At 63.0% G+C, this 20,053-nt stretch overlaps 1 protein-coding gene across 4 annotated transcripts in view; it reads left to right on the top strand.

Moving 5' to 3' along the window:
* Celsr1 (cadherin EGF LAG seven-pass G-type receptor 1) overlaps positions 1 to 20,053 on the top strand; it is a 119,677-nt gene that overhangs the window by 97,909 nt on the left and 1,715 nt on the right. For 2 of the 4 annotated variants that reach the window (XM_046429458.2, XM_046429456.2), the window contains exons 20-34: positions 1,171 to 1,314; positions 2,043 to 2,244; positions 3,237 to 3,404; positions 5,609 to 5,735; positions 7,910 to 8,110; positions 12,925 to 13,099; positions 15,407 to 15,519; positions 15,891 to 15,970; positions 16,960 to 17,086; positions 17,569 to 17,694; positions 18,116 to 18,210; positions 18,476 to 18,579; positions 18,716 to 18,865; positions 19,226 to 19,435; positions 19,617 to 19,878. In XM_046429458.2, coding sequence (XP_046285414.1) covers positions 1,171 to 1,314; positions 2,043 to 2,244; positions 3,237 to 3,404; positions 5,609 to 5,735; positions 7,910 to 8,110; positions 12,925 to 13,099; positions 15,407 to 15,519; positions 15,891 to 15,970; positions 16,960 to 17,086; positions 17,569 to 17,694; positions 18,116 to 18,210; positions 18,476 to 18,579; positions 18,716 to 18,865; positions 19,226 to 19,435; positions 19,617 to 19,878 — 2,284 coding nt within the window. The remainder of the gene's footprint in view (positions 1 to 1,170; positions 1,315 to 2,042; positions 2,245 to 3,236; positions 3,405 to 5,608; positions 5,736 to 7,909; positions 8,111 to 12,924; positions 13,100 to 15,406; positions 15,520 to 15,890; positions 15,971 to 16,959; positions 17,087 to 17,568; positions 17,695 to 18,115; positions 18,211 to 18,475; positions 18,580 to 18,715; positions 18,866 to 19,225; positions 19,436 to 19,616; positions 19,879 to 20,053) is intronic. The other 2 variants (XM_046429457.2, XM_046429459.2) reach the window with 2 other exon arrangements.

The following is a 20,053-nucleotide window of genomic DNA, read 5'->3' as shown; positions in this document are numbered from 1 at the left end:
AGCCGAGTCCTGGGGCAAGGCCGTGGGTCACCGCCCAGCCTGACCTCTCTAGAAGAGAGAGCCAGTGACCCTGGCCTCCGTCTCCCAGTGGTCAGTGGGAGAAGTTGCCCGTGGTCAAGGGCCTTTGGACGATCTGCAGAAACACACGGTGCTCCAGAGGCTGGGCCAGCACGGGGGTCGACGGGTGGAGGTGCTGCCCTGTGGTCTTTGGGTCCAGGTGTGAGCCTGCAGGAAGGCGTGGGTGCCGGGGCTCCCTGCAGTGCACCCTGCCTGGGCAGCAGAGCCCTCTAGACTTGGCACAGATGGGCAGTCTCAGGGCAGAGGCAGGGGCACAGGCTGTCCTGGCCAGAGCCAAGCGGTCTCAGGACCAGCACCTCGTGGCCTCAGCACCCTGAGCATGGGGACACGTGACCTGGGGCTGGAGTTTCACAGGGTGGTTTTCAGGCAGAGAGAGCTGCAGGGTGGAACAGCCGGTCCCCACCCCGGACAGCGCAGGCCCACCCTGTGTAGGCCGGCAGCACGTCTGACCCCGCAGAGCCCTGCCAGCCACAGGCTGTCCCCTGGGCATGTTCTGGGCTCTCCCCTCCCGAGGCCCAGTGTGCCCGCCCAGCCTGGCCCTCGCTCCTGCAGGTAGCCAGAGGGACACTGCCCTCGTGGGGAGTGTTGGCTTGGATGGGATCACTTGGCAGGCCCATGCGTGCAGAGCGGTGTCACCGGCCCAGCAGAGGGACAGTCGGACGGCCTCGAGCTCACCAGGGCCCTGCAGGCCGTCTTCAGGCAGAGAGGCTCGGGCGATGCCAGCCCAGGCTCCCTCGGGGTCAGGGTTCCAGTTCCGTCTCTGTCCTGTGGCCTGTCTGCCACCCGGAGGGCTGCAGGGAGTGGCAGGATCTGCATGTGGGGCTGGGGGCTGCACTGCTTGGCCAGCACGGCCGGCTTGCCCACCCAGAGGTGTGTGAGACGGTGCTGGGTGCCACCTCGAGTGCCATCGTCTCCCCCTTCTCATGTCACCTCAGGTGCTCTGCTGCCAGCTCAGCAGGCTGAACGGAGGCAGGGAGGTACAACTGGGCTCTTCTGAAGGCGCCGGTCACCGTGGGCAGGACGGTCGTGGGCACGATGAAGGCAGGCTCAGGAAGGCCTGGCATTGTGTGTGAGTGAGGAAACTGTCCCCAGTTCTTGCAGTTGACGTCTTCGACAAGTTCAACTTCACGGGTGCCCGGGTGCCGCGGTTCGAAGACATTCAGGATGAGTTCCCCAGGGAGCTGGAGTCCTCGGTGTCCTTCCCAGCCGACGTCTTCAAACCTCCCGAGAGAAAAGGTGAAACTGCAGCCTGGGCATTCCTACTGTCCCCACTGACCATCCAGGGCGGCGGCCACTCGCTGCCATCAGCCCCAAGGGCAGCTGTGCTCCCTTCTCACAGGACCTAGGTAACATGCAGGGGCGAGGTAGCCGTGCTCTGCCAAGCTTGGTGCCCTCGTCCCCTGCTGGAGGCAAGACGTCGCCTGCTACCCAATGCAGCTGGCATGTGGCCTCTCGCATGCCCGCCTCACGTGCAGCTGGACGCCCACACAGGCCTGAGATAAAGCCTGGGGCGGAACCCACACAGCCACATGTCCATGTCCTCCCAAGGCTCCCTAGGGTGGCCCTGGGTGGGGACAAGGAGCAGGTGGGGGACGGACCATCCCACGACTTCTGTTGCCCTTTGGCCTCTGCGGTGCAGCGTACCTGACGTGGAAGTCGTCGTCTTCACCAGGGCTTTGGAGGGACTCTGAGGGGGGAACCCAGGGGCGCTCTGCCGCTGAGCCACGCCCCAGACCTTCTTATTTCCCTCCTGAGACAGGGTCTCGCTAAGTTGCCAGGCTGGCCTCGGGCTGGCCATGCTCCCCTCTCGGCCTCCGGAGTCACTGAGGTCACCCTGTGTTTGCTTTCCGAGGAGCACCGTGCTCTCTCCCGGGACGGCTGTCAGTGTGCAGAAGCACTTGCAGAGGTGGAAGGACATGGTGGGGACACAGGTGCATGGCCTCAGCTTCATGCTCACGTTGCAGAAGGCCCCGTCGTGAGGCCAGCCTGGAGGGCCACGCTGCCAACGATGCCACCGGGGCCTGGGACTGAGAGGGAGGGCCACGTCAGCAGGCGCCGGAGACACCCGGAGGATCCCAGCCAGTTTGCTGTCGCCCTGGTCATCATCTACCGGACCTTGGGCCAGCTCCTGCCTGAGCACTACGACCCTGACCGCCGCAGCCTCCGGTGAGGCCAGGGATTGGGGCTGGGGCGGGCTCTTCCCCCAGGGTCCCGGGCTTGGGGAGGGCCTGCTTCTGCAGGGTCCTGGGCCTGGGGCGGGCCTGCTTCTGCGGGGTCCCGGGCTTGGAGAGGGCCTGCTCCCCCGGGGTCCTGGGCTTGGGGCGGGCCTGCTCCCCCGGGGTCCCGGGCCTGGGGAGGGCCTGCTTCTGCGGGGTCCCGGGCCTGGGGCGGGCCTGCTCCCCCGGGGTCCACAAGTCCGAATCCTGATCACCTTTGTCATCGTAACAGTCTTACACCATGACCTCGCCAAAGACCGGGACCTTGCCCCGTGCTGTCCTGGCCCAGAGGTCTGGGCCAACCAGATGGGCACTGCATGCTGGGACATTATGACCTTCACCTTGGCTTGTCCTGGCCCTTGTGCCCAGATGTGCCTCAGAGTGTACCCCACTTTGTGCCTCCGTGGGTCTGCCCTACCCCACCCCTCACCTGGGGCTGTGGCGTCGGAGCCTCGGCTCACTGCCCCCTGCCATCAGCACCAAGGGTCACTTGGCCAGTACTAGCCTCACAATGTGTCTTCCACCTCAGGGGCCTCAAGTCTGACTAAGGGTGTCCACCAAGGTCATACTTTCCAACCCCAAGGTCATTTCCCAGATACCCCCTGGTTCTGTGGACCTCATAGTCACATCCCCTGGTGACTGGATGAGGAGGTGCCGTGGGCTTAGTCACTTGACCAGGGCCCGCCCTGGGCTCCTGGCCCTCCCTTGCTCCAGCTGGGCCGTTGACATCTTTCTACATGAATTTTCTGTTCGTTTGTCAATTTCTGAAGCCCCCGTGTGGCCCGGAGGTGACGCGTCTCCTGTGCCTGAGAACAGGGCCACTGTGTGTGCCCAGGGACCATGACTCCTTGCTCGTCTGACCCGTGTCCCCTGGCATTCATACTCTTTTAAAGGGATGTGGCCTCCTCACTGTTGTCCCCTGGTCTCGCTCCTCTGCCACAGGCTGCCAAACCGGCCGGTCATCAACACGCCGGTGGTGAGCGTCATGCTTCACAGTGAGGGGGCCCCACTGTCCCGCCCCCTGGAGAGGCCAGTCCTGGTGCAGTTCGCCCTGTTGGAGACGGAGGAGCGAACCAAGCCCGTCTGTGTGTTCTGGAACCACTCTCTGGAGTAAGTGCCACTCTAGGGCCGGGGACAGCCACCTCCTGCTGCAGACACCCTGAGGCCCAGCCAAGGCAGGACTCCTGGACCGTCTTCTGGCCTTGGTGGCCAGGAGCTCCTCCCCCCGTGCTGCCTGCGGGGGTGTTGGAGCCTCCTCACACAGACACACGCAGACACACTCAGACACACATGGAGACACACACGCAGACACACACGCAGATACACACACAAACACGCAGACACACATGCAGACACACATGCAGACACGTGCAGACACACACGCAGACACACACAGACACATGGAGACACACAGACACACACAGACACACATGCAGACACACGCAGACACACAGAGACACACATGCAGACTCACATAGAGACACATGCAGAGTCACACGTAAACACACGCAGACACACACAGAGACTCACATGCAGACATGCGTAGACACACACGCAGACACACCAGGAGACTCACATGCAGACATACGGAGACACACATGAAGACGCACACGCAGACACACATGCAGACATACCAGGAGACTCACATGCAGACACACCAGGAGACTCAGATGCAGACTCACAGCCAGGCACGCAGGGTCCCCCCAGGGGCCTGAGGCAGAGGCGGGCTGCCCGCTGTGGGACTTCAGAGGTGCCGACCGACACCAGTGCCCAGGCCTGTGCGGCTGAGCCTAGAGGGCGAGTTCTGAGCACACAGGGCGATGGGTCTCGGGCCAGGCCCAGGCGCCCCAGCTGTGGCACCTTCCCCAGGGGTCCCTGGCCTTTGGCCAGCTCGGCGCCCCACCCCCGCAGCAGGTTTAGGAGGCTGTCAGGCACCCTGTGTGCATGAGCACCCACAGGAGCCAGGAGAAGCCCCCGCGTGCTGGGGAGACGTGGGGCTGCGCCTTTGCCCCTGCTCACACGAGACTGGCTCTGAGGCCCGTCTTCCTCCCCTGGCCTTGAGGTTTTGAGCTCTGTCGGGGAGGCTGGCTTTTTCTCCCCTAGTTCCTGCTCAGTGGTGCTGTCTTGGAGTGGGGGGACACTGGTGGGACCGGTGTGCGCAGGAACGCTCCCCTCACCAGGTTCAGTGCCATCTGCACCGTGATGGTGGTCGCCTCTCCACCGGGAGAGCTGGGGGCTGCCAGAGAGCCAAGCCCCAGGCCCGCCCTCATGCGGGAAGCGAGGCCCCAGCTGCGCACCTAGGAGCTCCTCCGTGACAGGGCCACCTCCCGTGGTGTGGGTCCTCTGGATTGAGTGGGCGGCCACCACGGGGCCGTGCCAGGTGTAGGCCCTGCTGAGCAAGCGGGCTCCTGTGGGGCACACGTCCGGCTTGGCAGCGAGAGCTCATGCGCCTGCACTTTCCACACACTCGCCAAGCCGCCCCCGGCCTGTCTGGCTCTCAGAGGAGACGGCGGAGGGGCCTGCGCCCAGTGGGAGGCGATGGCATCTGGCCTTGGCCCGCGGCTGCTGGGCATGGCGTCTGGCCTTGGTCCCTCGTTTGGATCCTGGCAATTAGCTCTGGCTCTAGTGATCTGCCCCTGCTTTATGTGGCTCCTTTATCCCCAGATCTGAGTGCCCTTGGCAAGCGCACCGACGGTCACGGCCCATTTCACAGATGAGTAAATTTGGGATCAGAGAGGTTACGTGACTTTCCCAGCATCGGGGGCAGGGCCCAGAACAGCTTGTTATCTGGGGCTCCCCGTCCTGAAACGGGAGGAGTAACAGGGCCCTGACTTCCAGGCAGCCCCGTAAAACACGGTGCAACCTGCCGAGGAAAGTGCGGCCAACGTAGGAGTGAGTTCTGAGATGGCCAGGACTCGGGCCTGCAGGGGGCAAGTGGCCATGGTGCCACGGAGGCGCTTCTGGCGTCAGGCGCACAGCGGACGCGAGGCTCCTTGGGGTTTCTCTGCTGTGACGTGGACCATTCCATCTGGAGAGGTGCTAGTGAGAGGCGGCGGCCACCAGGGGACGAGTGCTCCGTGGTGTCAGGGGCAGCACAGCTGTTGTCCTAGCCACAGGCCGTGCAGTCAGGGGGCAGGGGACACGGCAGAGGCCACCGGTGAGGTCATGGGACACAGCACGCAGGGCTGCTCTGCGCGGCCCACTCCCACCGGCAGGGTCCAGCTGGCCTGGGCCAGGGCCAGGGAAGGCTGCTGCGCCTTGGCCGTGTCACGGTTTCGGGGACCGTCTCACCCCTTGGTCCCCTTTCTCTGCAGCATCGGTGGGACTGGAGGCTGGTCGGCCAAGGGCTGCGAGCTCCTGTCCAGGAACCGGACCCACGTGGTGTGCCAGTGCAGCCGGGCCGCGAGCTGCGCGGTGCTCATGGACATCTCCAGGCGCGAGGTGGGCATCCCACAGCCACCGCCCCACCAGCAAGTGCGCCCCACGGGCCCCAGGAAGTGGCTGAGCCCCCAGACCACGCTTCCTCCTCAGCGCTGTGAGCAAGCCCTGCGGCCCATGAGCCTGAATCTGGGGTGCCCCACCCCCCACCTAAAGGGTTCTGAAGAGCCCAGGTTGAACACCTGACCTGAAGCAGTGGACCCTAAGCTCAGACTCAGAGGTCCCCAGAATGTCACCTCCCTTCAGAGCAGGTCCCAGCCTTCTGTTAGACAGTGTTTCTGCCTCTACTTTGAAAGACGGGCAAGACAGCGAGGCTGGCATGTCCCACGCGGGTGTCACTGCGGGCCACATACACCGGCCCCAAGGACCAAGGGGTCAGGTCCTCAGTGACAGGCGGATAATCTTTGGCCTCCGACGTCTTAAGCACCCTGAGAATGTGAGCCACACATCGTGGGGCGGTGGTAGGGCAGAGGGGCCCTGGGCAGGGCAGGCTGGGAGGACCTGTCCTGGCCTCCTTTCCAAGGCAGGGAGGTGGCCCGAGGCCAGCCTGGGCAGCGTGGGACACTGGCATCCAAGAACCCGAGGCAGAGGCCGGGGTGGCCTCACCTGTCACCTGCTCAGGGCCAGGATGTGGCCCAGGAGCCAGCCCGTTGTCCCTGCCAAGGCCATTCTGGTGTCCTGGGGCTCAGGCTTCTGCACCTTCGTGGAGGTGTGAGCCAGGTGGCAGGTGCCCAGGAGAGTGGCTTTCATGTGCTGTGCAGGCGAAGCTGCGGCCCGGCCCCCAGGGCGTCTGCGCCCTCTCCCGGCACCCACCTCCGTGGCAGGCAGCACTTCCAAGCAGGTGCACCAGGGCCAGCCGGAGGCTGATCACCGAGGTCTTGAAATAGGGGTGAGGCTCCTGTGGCCAGGAGGCTGGGCAGCACTCAGATGAAGCTGAGGTAGAAGAATGCGATGGGAGTGGTCAGGGGCTCCTGTGCCCAGGGTGCCGCAGAGCCACAGATCTCTGAAGACCCCTGGCCCCCAGGGGAGTCGGGTGCTGTAGGCTCCAGGACTCCAGGCACTCGGAGCCTCGAAGGAGCATCTCTGGGCCCAGTCCCCTGAGCTCTTGTCCTCCTGGCCTGCCCGTGCTGGCTTCCCAGAACCCTGCCAGACAGCCTGCTCATGTCCAGGAGGTGCTGGACACTGGGAGGCTAAGGCAACCCGGAACCTGTGTCCTGGGCAGGAGTCACACTGTGCAGATGCCCAGGAAGCGCACAGTGGGAAATGGCTAGGTGGTAAACCCCTGCTGTGTGTATTTTCCACATTTTTTACAAAAGACACATTCATTGACCACAAGAGATGAGTGGTAAGCCATCTGGAGGTGACGCGGGTCAGTCTGACACAAGCCACTGTGGAGACATCTGCGTGGCATAGACCGGGGGTCCCTTCACTCCTACCTCACAGAAGGCTTCACACTGAGGGGCAGGTAGGGTCCCAGGAAGGAAGGCCGTGCCCGTGTGACTGGAGCTCTTGTTGGCCCAAGTCCCTGGCACCTGGAGTCCCACCCGGCCAGCTGAGTGGCCTCTCGACACTAGTTTTCCCGTCTGTTGGGATGAGGACGGTGCTGGCCGTGCCTCGTGGGCTGGATCTAGGCCTGGTGTGGAATAGGGCACGTGGCAGGTTTGTGAGCGTCCCTCCCACACAACGGACCCCAGGAAAGCCACGGGTCCTTCACGTGTTGTTCCAACTCCTCCAGCTTCTTGTGAAGAGGGAGTGACGTTTGAGCAGAGGAGTGAATTTGTGACAGTGTAAAATAAAACAGAGCACAGGAAGCCATGGAGCGCCCACCGCCCGACCGCGTGTCCTCGGGCACCGTGTCCCTCCAGAAGGCCTCTGTGGCTCCGGATTCGGGTGGGCAGGCCGAGCGTCTCCATCATGTGACCATTGAAGGGTGCAGTCCGAGGCGCGGTGTGTGCCCGTGGCTGTGTGGCCGTCTCCACTGCCCTCCACAGTTGGTCCTCATTCCAGATTAATCACTGGGTTTTGTTCCACCTGTGCCACCCGAGAGCCAGGTCATAGCCACATGGTTCCTGCCAGTCTCTGCTAATTTGGTGACGGATCACGTTGTTGGCCTCTGTCACGCAAAACTCAGTGAGAGCCAACCTCACCATCTCCTGCTTTAACCAACCCACCCGCAGCACGGGGAGGTCCTGCCCCTGAAGATCATCACCTATGCCGCCGTGTCCTTGTCCCTGGCAGCCCTGCTGGTGGCCTTCATCCTGCTCACCCTGGTCCGGACACTGCGCTCCAACCTGCACAGCATCCACAAGAACCTCATCGGGGCCATCTTCTGCTCCCAGCTGGTCTTCGTGGTCGGGATCAACCAGACCGAGAACCCGGTGAGAACCCGAGCCACGTGGGCCATCACGTCCTGGAGGCAAGCCTCCCAGCCTCCCGGGGAGAGGCCCACACAGGGAGGAGGGGCTGGGGTGCTCCTGCTCTTTCAGTGCGGCTGGGAGTCCTGGGGGCAGTTGGGACTATCGGGTTGAGCCAGGTGGACTCATCGCTTTGCCCCTGGGTGGGACCGTCCCCAGAAGGGTGCCCCAAGGAGCCCCATCAGAAGGGCCTAGGACTCTGCACACATTCATTCTGACCCTGTGGCTGTTCATACTAGTGGCCTCATAGGAAATGACGGTCATTTGCCAAGTCCCAGAGTCCCATGCTGTGCAGGCAGAGCACCCCACAGCCTGAAGACTCAGGGTGCAGCTACTGATGAGAACCTGAGACCAGGGACAGCAGCGCATGCTGAGATCCAGCCCTTGCTCAGAGGCTGAGGCAGGAGGATTGCAATTCTGGCCATTCTTGGCAACTTAGTGAGACCCTCAGCAACTTGGCGAGACCCTGTCTCAAAATAAAAACTTGGGATGAGGCTCAGTGGTAGAGCACCCCGGGTGCAGTCCCCTGCACCAAAGGAGGAAAAAGAGTGTCCAGGACACACAGTGTGTCCAGCCCCTCACGCCTCCTGTTTGCAGTGAAAGCCACAGGCTTCCCCAAAGTGAGCAAGACACCTACAGCAGGACTGGGGGGAGGGAGGTCCGGGGATACAGAGGACCAAAGCAGAAGGAACTTTCCAGAAGAGCAAATGGGGGAGGAGAGGAGGCGGAGACGCTGGTGAGATCCACACCAGGTGTTGTGGGGTTCCCGGGGGCTCCGTGGGCCTGGGCCTGTGTGGACTCAGGAGTCGGGGAAGTTCATGGTGTCGTGGCAGCTTGTGGGGGGGCACCTGGCCACATGAGCAAAGCCAGTGAGTTTTTGCTGGACGCAGGGATGATACCAGGCCACCTTCTCCAAGACCCTGATTCCCTCTTTAAGCCTCTGAGCCCCTGACTTGGGGAGGGCCGGTTCCCTGGGGATGACCACGTAGACGTGAGCTGCTGAAGCAGGTGGGGGCCAGCACCTGCCTGCACCTCGGGTTTTCACCCTTGAGGAAAACTGGTCTTTTCAGGGTGAACCGGACTCCCTTGATTTGTGGCCCCAACGATAATGCCAGCACAGGGTGCTGGGCCACCGAGGCGCACTGCACAGCCAGCCTGAGGGCACCGACCCTGGAGGATGCCCAAGGGAGGCCGCTGAGAGGCAGGGGAGTGGGGTCCCAGCTCACCTTTCCAGCAGGAAGTGGCTCTTTGTGAAGACCTGGGAGGAGCACACTCACCCCAGGGGGCAGAGTAGCCCCGTCCCCCACCCTCCCGCTGTCCTCCTGGAGCTGGGCCCCCACAGCTGGGAGTCCCCAGGGAGATGCTCCTATACTCTGGGGACCACGAGGGGGAGAGCTGGAGGGACATCCCCAGGCAGCCATCTGGAGTTGCAGGGGGAGGGGTGCTGAGATGGAAGCATCCGGGCTGGCCAGAGGTGGGCCAGGGCTTTCCCACTCCGCCCGTGGCCACGTCCGAGGCCAGCAAGGCCTCTTTGCAGCCAGGTCTGATGGCCTCTGACAAAGGCAAGCAGTTGACTTAGAGTGACTTAGAATTGTCTGGTTGGATTCAGAGACGCCCATGGGACTCTTGGGAGATGTGTAGATGGGGAGCCGTGAAGGAGGACGTGCCTGTGAGTGCCAGCCAGAGTAGCCTGAGGGTCCGCGTGGCCAGGTCTACGTGCCTGAGAGTAGACAGCAGCAGCGGTGAAGAACGGGTCACTATCTGGTGACAAAAAGGCCGCTTCACCAGGAGGGCAGAGACCCTCTAGATTTTTATGTGCCTGGCAAAATGAGTCAAAAATCCACCTACAGGAAGCCAGACTTGATGCTTTGGATCCAAGGGAAGTTGATGAGACTCCCAAGGTTCTGCCTCCCACGAGGCGGAACCGTGACTCGTGAGAACTGAGAGGAAAATCCAGCTGCCCCAGCGTTTCCTGTCGCTGGACACAAGTCCTGCACAGGCAGCTTGTGCTGTACACCGCCAACACGGTCGCAGCATGACCTGCCACCCACTCTTGGTGTCGGGTGAAGAGCTGCATCTGTTCAGGGCGGGGCTGAGGGGGACCACCGGTTGCCACCCATGAAAAGGGGTTCAGGGTAAGCTGGGGACTGGGTCATCCTGAGGTCTGCATCCAAGAATGCACACAGCCTGCCCTGGGGAGCCCTTGGGCAGCCTGAGGGTGGGAGGTTGACCAGCCCAGACGGCCAGGGGAATTGAATCTGGAGCAGAGGCCGGGGAGTAGGCACAGAGAGGAGCCGGAGGGAACAGGAACAGGACTCAGTGACTCTAAACTCTCCAGAGGATGCCCTTGCCAGGCAGCGGTCCTTCTGCGTCTAAGAGGGGGAGGGCTTGGGTGGGAAGCCATGTGGATACTTTGGAGCCCTTCCAGTGTGCTTTAGTGGAGGGAAAGGGGCGGCCACTCGTGCCACCAGACACCAGGTGTTAAATGCTGAGGGGCTCCTTCCTGGCTCCTCCGCCCCCTGGAAGGAGACCTTTTTGGTGGCAGCGGCGCATCTGTGAGCACGAAGATGCGGAGGAAGCGGGGGCAGGGTCGGGGCTTGGCCTCGGGTGACTGTTACAGGTCTTCTGTAAAGTCACAGTCCCTTCTCTGGGCAAGGCCCTTCGACTCCCAGGTCTGGCCGGCTGGAGTGATTTACTGGACATGAGGCCATCTTTGTTCAGCTCCCAGGGAAAGTGGCGCCCACGGTGCCTGTGCGCGTACCTCTCCCCAAACCCCGGAGGGTGGCCCAGCCTGTCCTCCATGCGCCTTGCTGCCTGAGCCCGCCCTCTTCGCCCTCATCCTCCTCCTAAGCCAGGCCAGCCGCGCTTCCACTCGGGAAACTGGGCTGTGAGCGGGGTGGGATGGCTTGGTTTGTGCCACCCAGGCAGCCGCTTCCTGACGCCCGCAGTGGGCATGTCCCCAGCCAGGACCCCGGGTCCTGTCTCCTCAGCCGGGTTCTGCCGTGCACTGCTTGGCAGAAGGGAATGGGAAAGGGTTCCTCCCACACCTCGGGCTTTGATTTCTGAAGAGCACCTGGCCAAGGAGGCTGGCCTGGCAACAGGTGGCCCGGGCCATGGGCTCTCTGGCCTATTCTCTGTGGACCTGTCCTGGTGTGGTGCCTGAGCACAGCCACATCATTGTCAGGATGAGGTGCTGGCTGCTCCCTGTGCCGGCTGAGGGGTCTCTTTGGGGAAGACGCTGGCCCCCAGGTGGTTGGGAGGTTGCATGTGCACGGGCTCAGCTGTGGGCGTGGCCAGGGAAGAACCCAGCTGTGGGGGGGCAGCTCTGCTATGCATATGGCTGGGGGGGCTAGGTGGGCCACCTGGAGTGGGGCTCAGTTGTGGGTGTGTCCTGGGAGGAGTCCATCTGGGGTGGGCCCAGCTGTGGGTGTGGCCAGGGGTGGGCCCAGCTATGGGTATGGCCCCGGGGTGGAGCCCAGCTGTGGGTGTGGTGTGGTGGGCCCAGCCTTGGGTGTGGCCAGGGTAGGACTAAGCCTTGGGTGTGGCTAGGGCAGGGTTCAGCTGCAGGGTGGGGTCAGAGTCCCACTCAGTTTCCTCTTCCGCTGACTGGCCCGGCTTCCTGGCACCTGGAGGGGGACCTGCAGCCAGCTCCTAGGTGGCTGGCCTCGAGAGCCCCGGCTGGGCAGGTTCTCCCAGAAGGCCCATGTGAAGGTGCTCTGGGCCACATTTCCAGTCCTGTCCTAGAACAAGTGGGAAGGCATTTGTGCTGGTGTCTGTGGCCCAGTATCCTCAGATACCATCCTGCTTCTTCCTGGGCTCCCACTGCCTGTGTCCAGGCCAGGGGCTGGACCCCACTGCCCACTGCCCCAGGGGAGGCATGCTGTCTGTTAGCCCCCTTGTGGACACTATTTTCTTCTCCCTGCACTTGCCCCTTGGCCAGACACAGCACTGCCCAGCTAGGACACATACTCTCATCCTGTTCTTATTTCAACAGAAAATATAAGGACCTTGTTTGTTGGTTCTAGGGGTTGAACCCTGGGTGACTACCACTGAGCCACACCCCCAGGGCTTTTTACTTTCTGAGACAGGGCCTCACTAAGTTGCTGAGACTGGCTTGAACTTGCCTCCTCAGCAGCTGGGACTACTGGGGTGTGCTGTGTACGTATGACCTTGTTCTTTTTGGATGTGAGGTCACTGCATAGATTCTGCCATGGAAGCTCATGTAGGGTCAGCAGAGGTGGGTACAGGCCAAGATCCCAGTCTGGGACCCTCAGCCTGAGCAGGCTCAGCTCCACAGTGTTTTTTAAAATCTAAATACCAATATTTAAAATTCGGGGACCATCACATAAAATATGTATTTCTAGCTTCTCTTTAAATTAAACCTGAGTGCTCTGCAACCTTCATCCCTGAGCCATGGCCAGTGGACCCCGGCAGTGGTCCACGCCCAGGAGGGTCCCTTGAGCGGGGGCCCTAGATGCCTCCCTCTGTCCCAATTCCATCTCGGGGCCTGAGGCCCTGGGGCCGTTGGCGTGCCTGGTGAGTCTCAGCAGGGCCACAGAGACAGCTCCATTTCCCTTTGCAGACGCAACAGAGCCCTACATTTGCAGAGTGGCCTTTTGGTCCCCCCCCCCACGCCTATTGGGCCTTGGCTTCTGTGGGTGCCCTGAGTCGGGTACCTCTCCTGGCAATCTCTGTGCCCTGTGGGGCTGTCCCTGAATCGGACACCTCTGCAGCATGCCCGCTGGGGTGCCCATTGAGCCCGTGCCTTCTCTGCACAGTTCCTCTGCACAGTGGTCGCCATCCTCCTGCACTACGTCTACATGAGCACCTTCGCCTGGACGCTGGTGGAGAGCCTGCATGTCTACCGCATGCTGACGGAGGTGCGCAACATCGACGCGGGGCCCATGAGGTTCTACTATGTGGTGGGCTGGGGCATCCCGGCCATCGTCACAGGTGAGCATGCCCAGAGCAGCCCTGCCAGGGCGGCCTGCGTGGGAGTGCGGTTTCCAACCCACCACGGCCAGCGGCCCTGCGAGCAGGAAGGGCCTCCGTCTCTGCTGGCCTCCCAGGCAGTCTGCACACCTAGGGGAGGCTGCCTGGCACCAACAGGAAATTCCATGCCTGCCACTGGGTGCGTGGGGACGGGTGGGGGATGGGGGGATGGGTCAGTAGGTGGTGGGGGGGCCGCTAGATGGAAGTGGGTGGACGGAGGAGGGCGATGGTCAGTGGCTAGCAGCTGGATGAGGGGATGCTCGTGGAGCAGCGGCACCTCCTCGCGGTCAGGAGGTGGGTGTTTCCTGGTGCACGGCCCTCCCCTGTTCACAGTGGGAAGTGCTGGCCCCGGGTGGCAGGACCCCAGGGCTCTGTGCAGGTGTCTGCACCTGAGGCACCTTCCGGCCGCTGCTCCTACAGGACCGCCAGGGCCTGCAGCTCCTGATGTGACTCCCCCGGCTCTGTCCAGGGTGCCCCCTGGGACGAGGCCCCTTCATCCAGAGCTGTGGAGGCCGGGCAGGGTGAGCCCAGAGGCCACCTAACTCGGCAGAGTGGGCTTTCATCCTAAGAGCGCTGAGCTGCAAAACGGGATCTGGCGAGTGATCTTTCCAGAGCCTGCTGTCTTGGAAGCCACCTCCCCCACAGCTCTGTCGGGTTGTGCCTGTGAGAGCTCCCGCCCCAGGACCTGGTCCAGATGCCAAGCGCACGTTCTCACTGACTTTAAAACACGTTCTGACGCTCACGTCTCCTCGGAAAGACCCTAGATTCCCCGGGAGCCTCAGGCAGACGAGGCCTTGGCTGACGGCAGCGCCCGCCAGGCCCAGGATGTCCAGGTCTGCGCGGTGGCAGACGTCCCTGAGGGGCGGGCCTGCGTCCCTTTCCTTGCCCTTGGCAGAGAGCTCCTTCCAGGCCAGACACCGGCAAGGGAGGAGGCAAATGGGAGTCCTCGCTCAGAGCGGAGGTGACGAGTGGCAGCCTGAGGTTCCGCCCTGGGCAGACCCTGTGCTGAAGGGGCTCAGAGCCGGGTGGGGTGTTCCTAGGACCTGCTCTTGCCTGGAGCCAGGCAGGGGGCATCCTGGAGCAAGTGCCACTTGTACTGGAGGGTGGGGAATGTGAGGGCGGGGGGCGGGGTCGGACCCCAGCAGGGAGTGTGGCTGGCAGGCCCCACACTTGCCTGGCAGGCCACCGAAGCACCAGGTCTGTCTCCTGAGCGCAGTGGGAGGTCCCAGGGTGGGGGTTGAGCAGCAGGGGACATGGTCTTTAAGATCTGTGTGTGGAGAGCATCGGGAGGGTGTGGACCAAGCCAGCTGGAGTGAGGGTGACACAGGCACCCTGTTCTTCTGTCCCATCTGAGGTCTGTGTTGAGGGGCTCCCAGACTCATCTTGATGGGCCTCATGGACAGGCTGTCCTTGCCCAGCTTGTCACCAGTGGTTAGAAAGACACTACATAGGTGATGTGGGAATGCCATGTGTACAGCAGTCGCCAGTGAGGGGTTGTGTGCCTATGCAGTGTGGTGTGTGTGTGTGTGCCGTGTTGAGTGTGGCGTGTGTGTGTGTGCCGTGTTGAGTGTGGCGTGTGTGTGTGTGCCGTGTTGAGTGTGGCATGTTGTGTATGACATGTGTGCGTGCACCTGTGTGTGGTATGTTGTGTGTGTGGCATGTGTGACATGTTGTGTGTGATGTGTGTGGCGTGTTGTGTGGCATGTGTGATATGTGTGTGGTGTGTTGTGTGTGGCATGTGTGTGTTCACCTGTGTGTGGTGTGGTGTGTGTGTGGTGTGTTGTGTGTGAAATGTGTGTGTGGCGTGTGTGACATGTGTGTGGCGTGTTGTGTGACGTGTTGTGTGTGGCGTGCTGTGTGACGTGTTGTGCGTGGCGTGCTGTGTGTGTGCACTTGTGTGTGGTGTGATATGTGGCGTGTCTGTGATCTGCTCACCCACCCGCTCACTGCACGTGGTGACCCTGCCACCAGGGCCTTCCCCAGGCACTGCCAGCCTTTGGGGCTCTCGGAAGCCGCCCACCTGTCTTGGGCCCGTTGGCCTTGGCCAGCCTGTGGTGTCTGGACAAGTCTTGCTCAGAGGGCCTGGGCAGGCTCCCTGCTGCAGCCGGGGTCTCCGTGCTCCTTGCCCCTCCTCCCAGGAGGCCAGTGCAGGGACCCTTGAGTGGCCCTTCTCTGGAAACCCTCGGAGTCCCCGGCCACAGCTCCAGGGTGTAGGCAGCTATCTGGATGTGTGGCCCTCACTCTCCCCTGCCCTCCTGCTGTGTCCAGGACTGGCCGTTGGCCTGGACCCCCAGGGCTACGGAAACCCTGACTTCTGCTGGCTCTCCCTCCACGACAGTCTGATCTGGAGCTTTGCGGGGCCCATCGGAGCTGTTATCATTGTGAGTGACAGGGCCTTGCAGAAGACACCTTCCTTAGGATGCTGGGCCCCGGGGCACCCTGGCTGGAGGGGGTGTTGGGGCTGGCCAGCTGGGCAGGAAGGGCTGGTCTCTGGGCCCAGTCCTCAGCCCACTGGTTTCAGGTTACCTTTCATGTACACCAGGAGGCCACGGTGTCCAGCCAGCAGGAGAGTCCCCACTCAGGCTGGCAGAAGCCTGGCCCCAGGGTAGCCTCCTCAGGCTGGGGCTGAGGCCTCTAACGCAGCCACAGCTTCCCAAGATGTGGTGGAGAGCCCCAGGAGCGGCGGCTGTGGGGGTCGCTCGGTCGAGACGAAGAGCCGGCCCCGAACTTTGTTTCCTTTATTTCTTCCCAGATCAATGCCGTCGTCTTTGCCCTGTCCGCAAAGGTTTCCTGCCAAAGAAAGCACCATTATTATGAGAGGAAAGGGGTCGTGTAAGTGGGGCTGACCCTGACCAGTGGGCTGGGACCTGATGCTGAGCTGGCCCTTCCCAGCCTGGGTCAGCTGGGCCCTGAGGCCCCTGAATGTCCAGTTTATGTGCTGGACAGAGCCCTGTGAGAGTGCATCACCCAGCGGCCAGGCCCTCCTGCCACTGGCTGCCTGGCCTGGGAGTCGTGGCCAAGTGTGCTCCTGGGGTGGGTCCGCAGCCCTGGCGGTAGATCGGCCGAGTGGGGGAGGGTTAGCAGTGTCCAGGCCTGGGACAGCAGGGCTGTGGAGATGGGAGGAGAGAGCTCCACCCTCAGGGTCAGACGTCATCAGTGTGGAAGCACCAGGTCAAGGCAGGGTGGAGGGGACCTGGAACTCCACTGTGACACAGAAACATCAGGCCTCGAGTGGAGGAACTGCCTAGGGCGGGTGCAGCCTAGGAGCTGGGGACAGTAAGGGGGAGCCCCCAGGGGCTTAGGGTCGAGGGTGGAGGAGCAGGAGGGGTGGTGGGAGAAGGCGGCAGTGTGTCCGGGAGCTGCAGGGGTCAAGAGGCGTGATGGGGTGTCTGTGGGAGGCCAGGGTCCTGCTGACCTGTTTGATAAGAGAGGAGGCCAACTGGGGGTGGGGTAAAGGGGTGGTGCCCAGGAGGGGCCTTGGGCAGCAGGAGCCATGCCAGCTCCCGCCCTGAAGAAGGAAAGTCTGATAGGCCAGGTGGTGGAGGCTACGGCCTCAAACTGAGCCCGCCCTTCCTCCCTCGTCGCCCTGTCCATCCCTGACACCGCTTCACGAGGACACACTAAATCCCCCCCCATGGCAGCTCACTGTTGACTGTCATCCATTTGTGCCAGTGGGAGGCCACGACAGGTGGGAGCATGCCTCCCTTGTCCCTGGCTCCTGAAGATGCTTGGGGAGGGCTAGGGAGGAAGGGAGGCAGACAGAGGGGGTATGGCTGGCGGATGGACAGAAGGACGAGTGGACTCCTGCCGCCCGCCCCCAGCTCGCTGCTCAGGACGGCCTTCCTCCTGCTGCTGCTCATCAGCGCCACCTGGCTGCTGGGTCTGCTGGCTGTGAACGGCGACTCGCTGGCCTTTCACTACCTCTTCGCGGCCTTCAGCAGCCTGCAGGTAGGTGTCCACAGAGCCCCAGGGGCTCTGCCTGAGCCAACCTGGGGCACCCCAGTGCTGCACCAGAGGAGGCCACGGCCCCCAGCCTGCCTGTCCCCAGCCTTCCTGGTCCCCGCCCACAGTCACGCTGGCCAGGACAGGGTCACTCCTCCCACCGTCATCACTGCCAAGCTGGCCCAAATCCCACTGTGTCCCCGGGAGGAGTGGCTGTTTGTGGCTTACACCAAGGGCTGCCTGGAAAGTGTATTTGTGACACAATGTCGGGGACCCCAGGAGACGACTATGGCCTGGGGAGGGCGGGCCCCTCATTGTCCCAACATGCCTGCTGCCCTGTGCTGTTGCCTAAGAAAGCGGGGGCCCTGGGCCGGGCACCTCTGGGCCACATGGCAGGGTGCTTTGTGCTCTCGGCCCCACGCCCTGGGGGCACCTACTCCTGCGGGGCAGCAGAGTGCACCAGGGCCACCTGAGCCTCCTCCCTCCAGGGCCCCCTTGTGCTCCTGCTCCACTGCCTGCTCAACAGGGAGGTCCGGAAGCACCTGAGGGCAGTGCTTGCTGGGAAGAAGCCGCACCTGGATGACTCAGCCACCACGAGGGCCACTCTGCTGACGGTGGGGGTCACCGGGCACCCCGTGGGGCTGGGAGTTGGGCAGCACTCATTGTGGGGCTGGGAGCTATAAGGACCAAATACCAAATGGGGCTCAGTGGCTTTGGTGTCCCAGAGCTGTCCCTGGACACGTGGCCATGGCTCCTAATGACTCTTGGGAGAAGGAAAATAGCTAGGTGGGGTCTCTTTCACGGCTTCCGGAAGACGGGGGCCAGGGCAGGTGAGGCCCCTGGCCCAGAAGCAGTGGCTGTGGGCAGGAGGTGTGTCCTGGGGCCAGGCAGTGCTCTCCCCTTAGCTGCCACGAGGCTCCCTGCGATGCTGCCCTCCTGTCACCAGGCAGGGGCACAGCCAAGGTGCTGGCGAGGGAGCCTCTAGGGGACAGTGTCCTCCACAGTGGTCTCTGACAGCCCGCCCTCCCTCCCCAGCGCTCCCTCAACTGCAACAACACCTACAGCGAGGGGCCCGACATGCTCCGCACAGCCCTGGGCGAGTCCACCGCTTCACTGGACAGCACCAGCAGGTCAGGCTGCTGCCCGTTGTCATCTTGGGGTGCAGTGGGGCCAACTCTGTGGCCTGGCCTGCAGGGAAGGTCCCAGCCACGCGCCCTGATGTGGAGACTCTTCATTTGTCTGTGTTGTTACCATTGATCAAAATGTAGCTGGGGCAGTTTGGGGGAATCTTCCAGAACCCCAAGTGGCCATGATGTGCAGGCAGAAAGTGCTCGGTCACATCAGGGCCTGTCATCTATTCCACTGAGCAAGTGCTGAGCCTGCGCTTCTCTCTAGGGATGAAGGGGTCCAGAAGCTCAGCGTGTCCTCCGGGCCTGCACGTGGTGGCCATGGGGAATTGGATTCCTCCTTCAACCCCAGGAGCTCTAAGAAACCTCATGGTATGGCTTCCCCTGATGGCTGCAGGGGCCCAGGCCGCTCTCATGTGTCCACATCCCCATAGCCAGTGGAGGACATGCCTTGGAGGAAGCACAGGTGGCCTGCTTACCTGAGCCTCGATGCCCGCCCACCCCACAGGCCCCGACTCGGACTCGGACAGTGAGCTATCGCTGGACGAGCAGAGCAGCTCCTATGCCTCCTCACGCTCGTCAGACAGCGAGGATGATGGCGGGGAGGCCGAGGACACATGGGCCCCGGCGCAGGGCCCTGTCCACAGCACCCCCAAAGGTGAGTGGTGAGGGCATGGCCGGCCAGGCAGGCCTCGGTGGCTGTGTGCCCAGCAGAGCTGCAGCTGTGCACGGCACGTGGCAACTGGCCCTCGGAGGCCCCATCTTCTGGCCGGCCACACCCTGCAATCCTAGGGCTCTGCAGATGGTCAGCGCGGCCAGGTGGGGCCTCCAGAGTAGCCACTGCGTGGCTAGGTGTCCGGGCAGTGGGGAGCATGGCCAGGGCCCTCACATCAGGACTTTCCTTTGGGCCTGTTCCCCTCTTTGGGAGGCAGCCCTGCCAGGCCTGTGGGTGGAGGGTCAGGGCCACCCTGGGGGCTTGCCAGGCTTGGGATGCCCAGTGCCGTGTCACCCGTCTCAGCGGATGCCCTGGCCAACCACGTCCCAGCTGGCTGGCCTGATGCGAGCCCCGCAGGCAGCGACAGTGAGGAGGTGGGCACTGAGCCCCACCTGAAGGTGGAGACCAAGGTCAGCGTGGAGCTGCACCGGCAGGAGCAGGGCGACCGCTGCAGCACCCAGCCTCCAGACCGGCCATCCGTGCCCAGCAGCCAGCCCCCAGAACAGAGGAAAGGTGCCCAGGAGGGAGGCCTACCACGGGACTTGTCCCTTGCCAGCTGGTGGGGACAGGGCAGGGGCCTTATGTAGCAAGGTGGTGGGATCTTGTGGGGCATGGGCGGGGCGTAGGCAGATCAGAGAGGACTCTGAACTAGAGGAGGCACAGGTGTGACCCTGTCGGGCCTCCCTCCTCCCAGGCATCTTGAAAAACAAAGTCGCCTACCCACCACCACTGCCGGGACCCCCACTGAAGTGCCGGCTGCGGGAAAAGCTGGCCGACTGTGAGCAGAGCCCCGCATCCTCGCGTACGTCCTCCCTGGGCTCTGGCGATGGGGTCCGTGCCCCCGACTGTGTAATCACCATCAAGACCCCCGGGAGGGAGCCAGGCCGCGAGCATCTGAATGGGGTGGCCATGAACGTGCGTGTGGGGAGTGCCCAGGCTGAAGGCTCCGACTCTGAGTGAGTAGTATTGGCCTCCAGGGCTGGGGTCAGGGTGGGGGCCGCCAGCTCTCCCCTCGTCCAGGACCCATGCAGGCCCCAGGTGTCTATTCCTGAACTGGAGAAGTTCTGCCCCCACTGACTTTTGATCCCACCCAGCTGCCACCCTCACTGACCCACCACCCGCCTGATGGCT

This window comes from Marmota monax, unplaced genomic scaffold, assembly GCF_021218885.2.
Source record: "Marmota monax isolate L192 unplaced genomic scaffold, Marmota_monax_Labrador192_F-V1.1 WCK01_AAM20220418_F8-fsc00051, whole genome shotgun sequence".
Taxonomy (NCBI): Eukaryota; Metazoa; Chordata; class Mammalia; order Rodentia; family Sciuridae; genus Marmota; species Marmota monax.
Note: the sequence above shows the minus strand (reverse complement) of the source record. Positions and strands in the feature narration are given on the sequence as shown.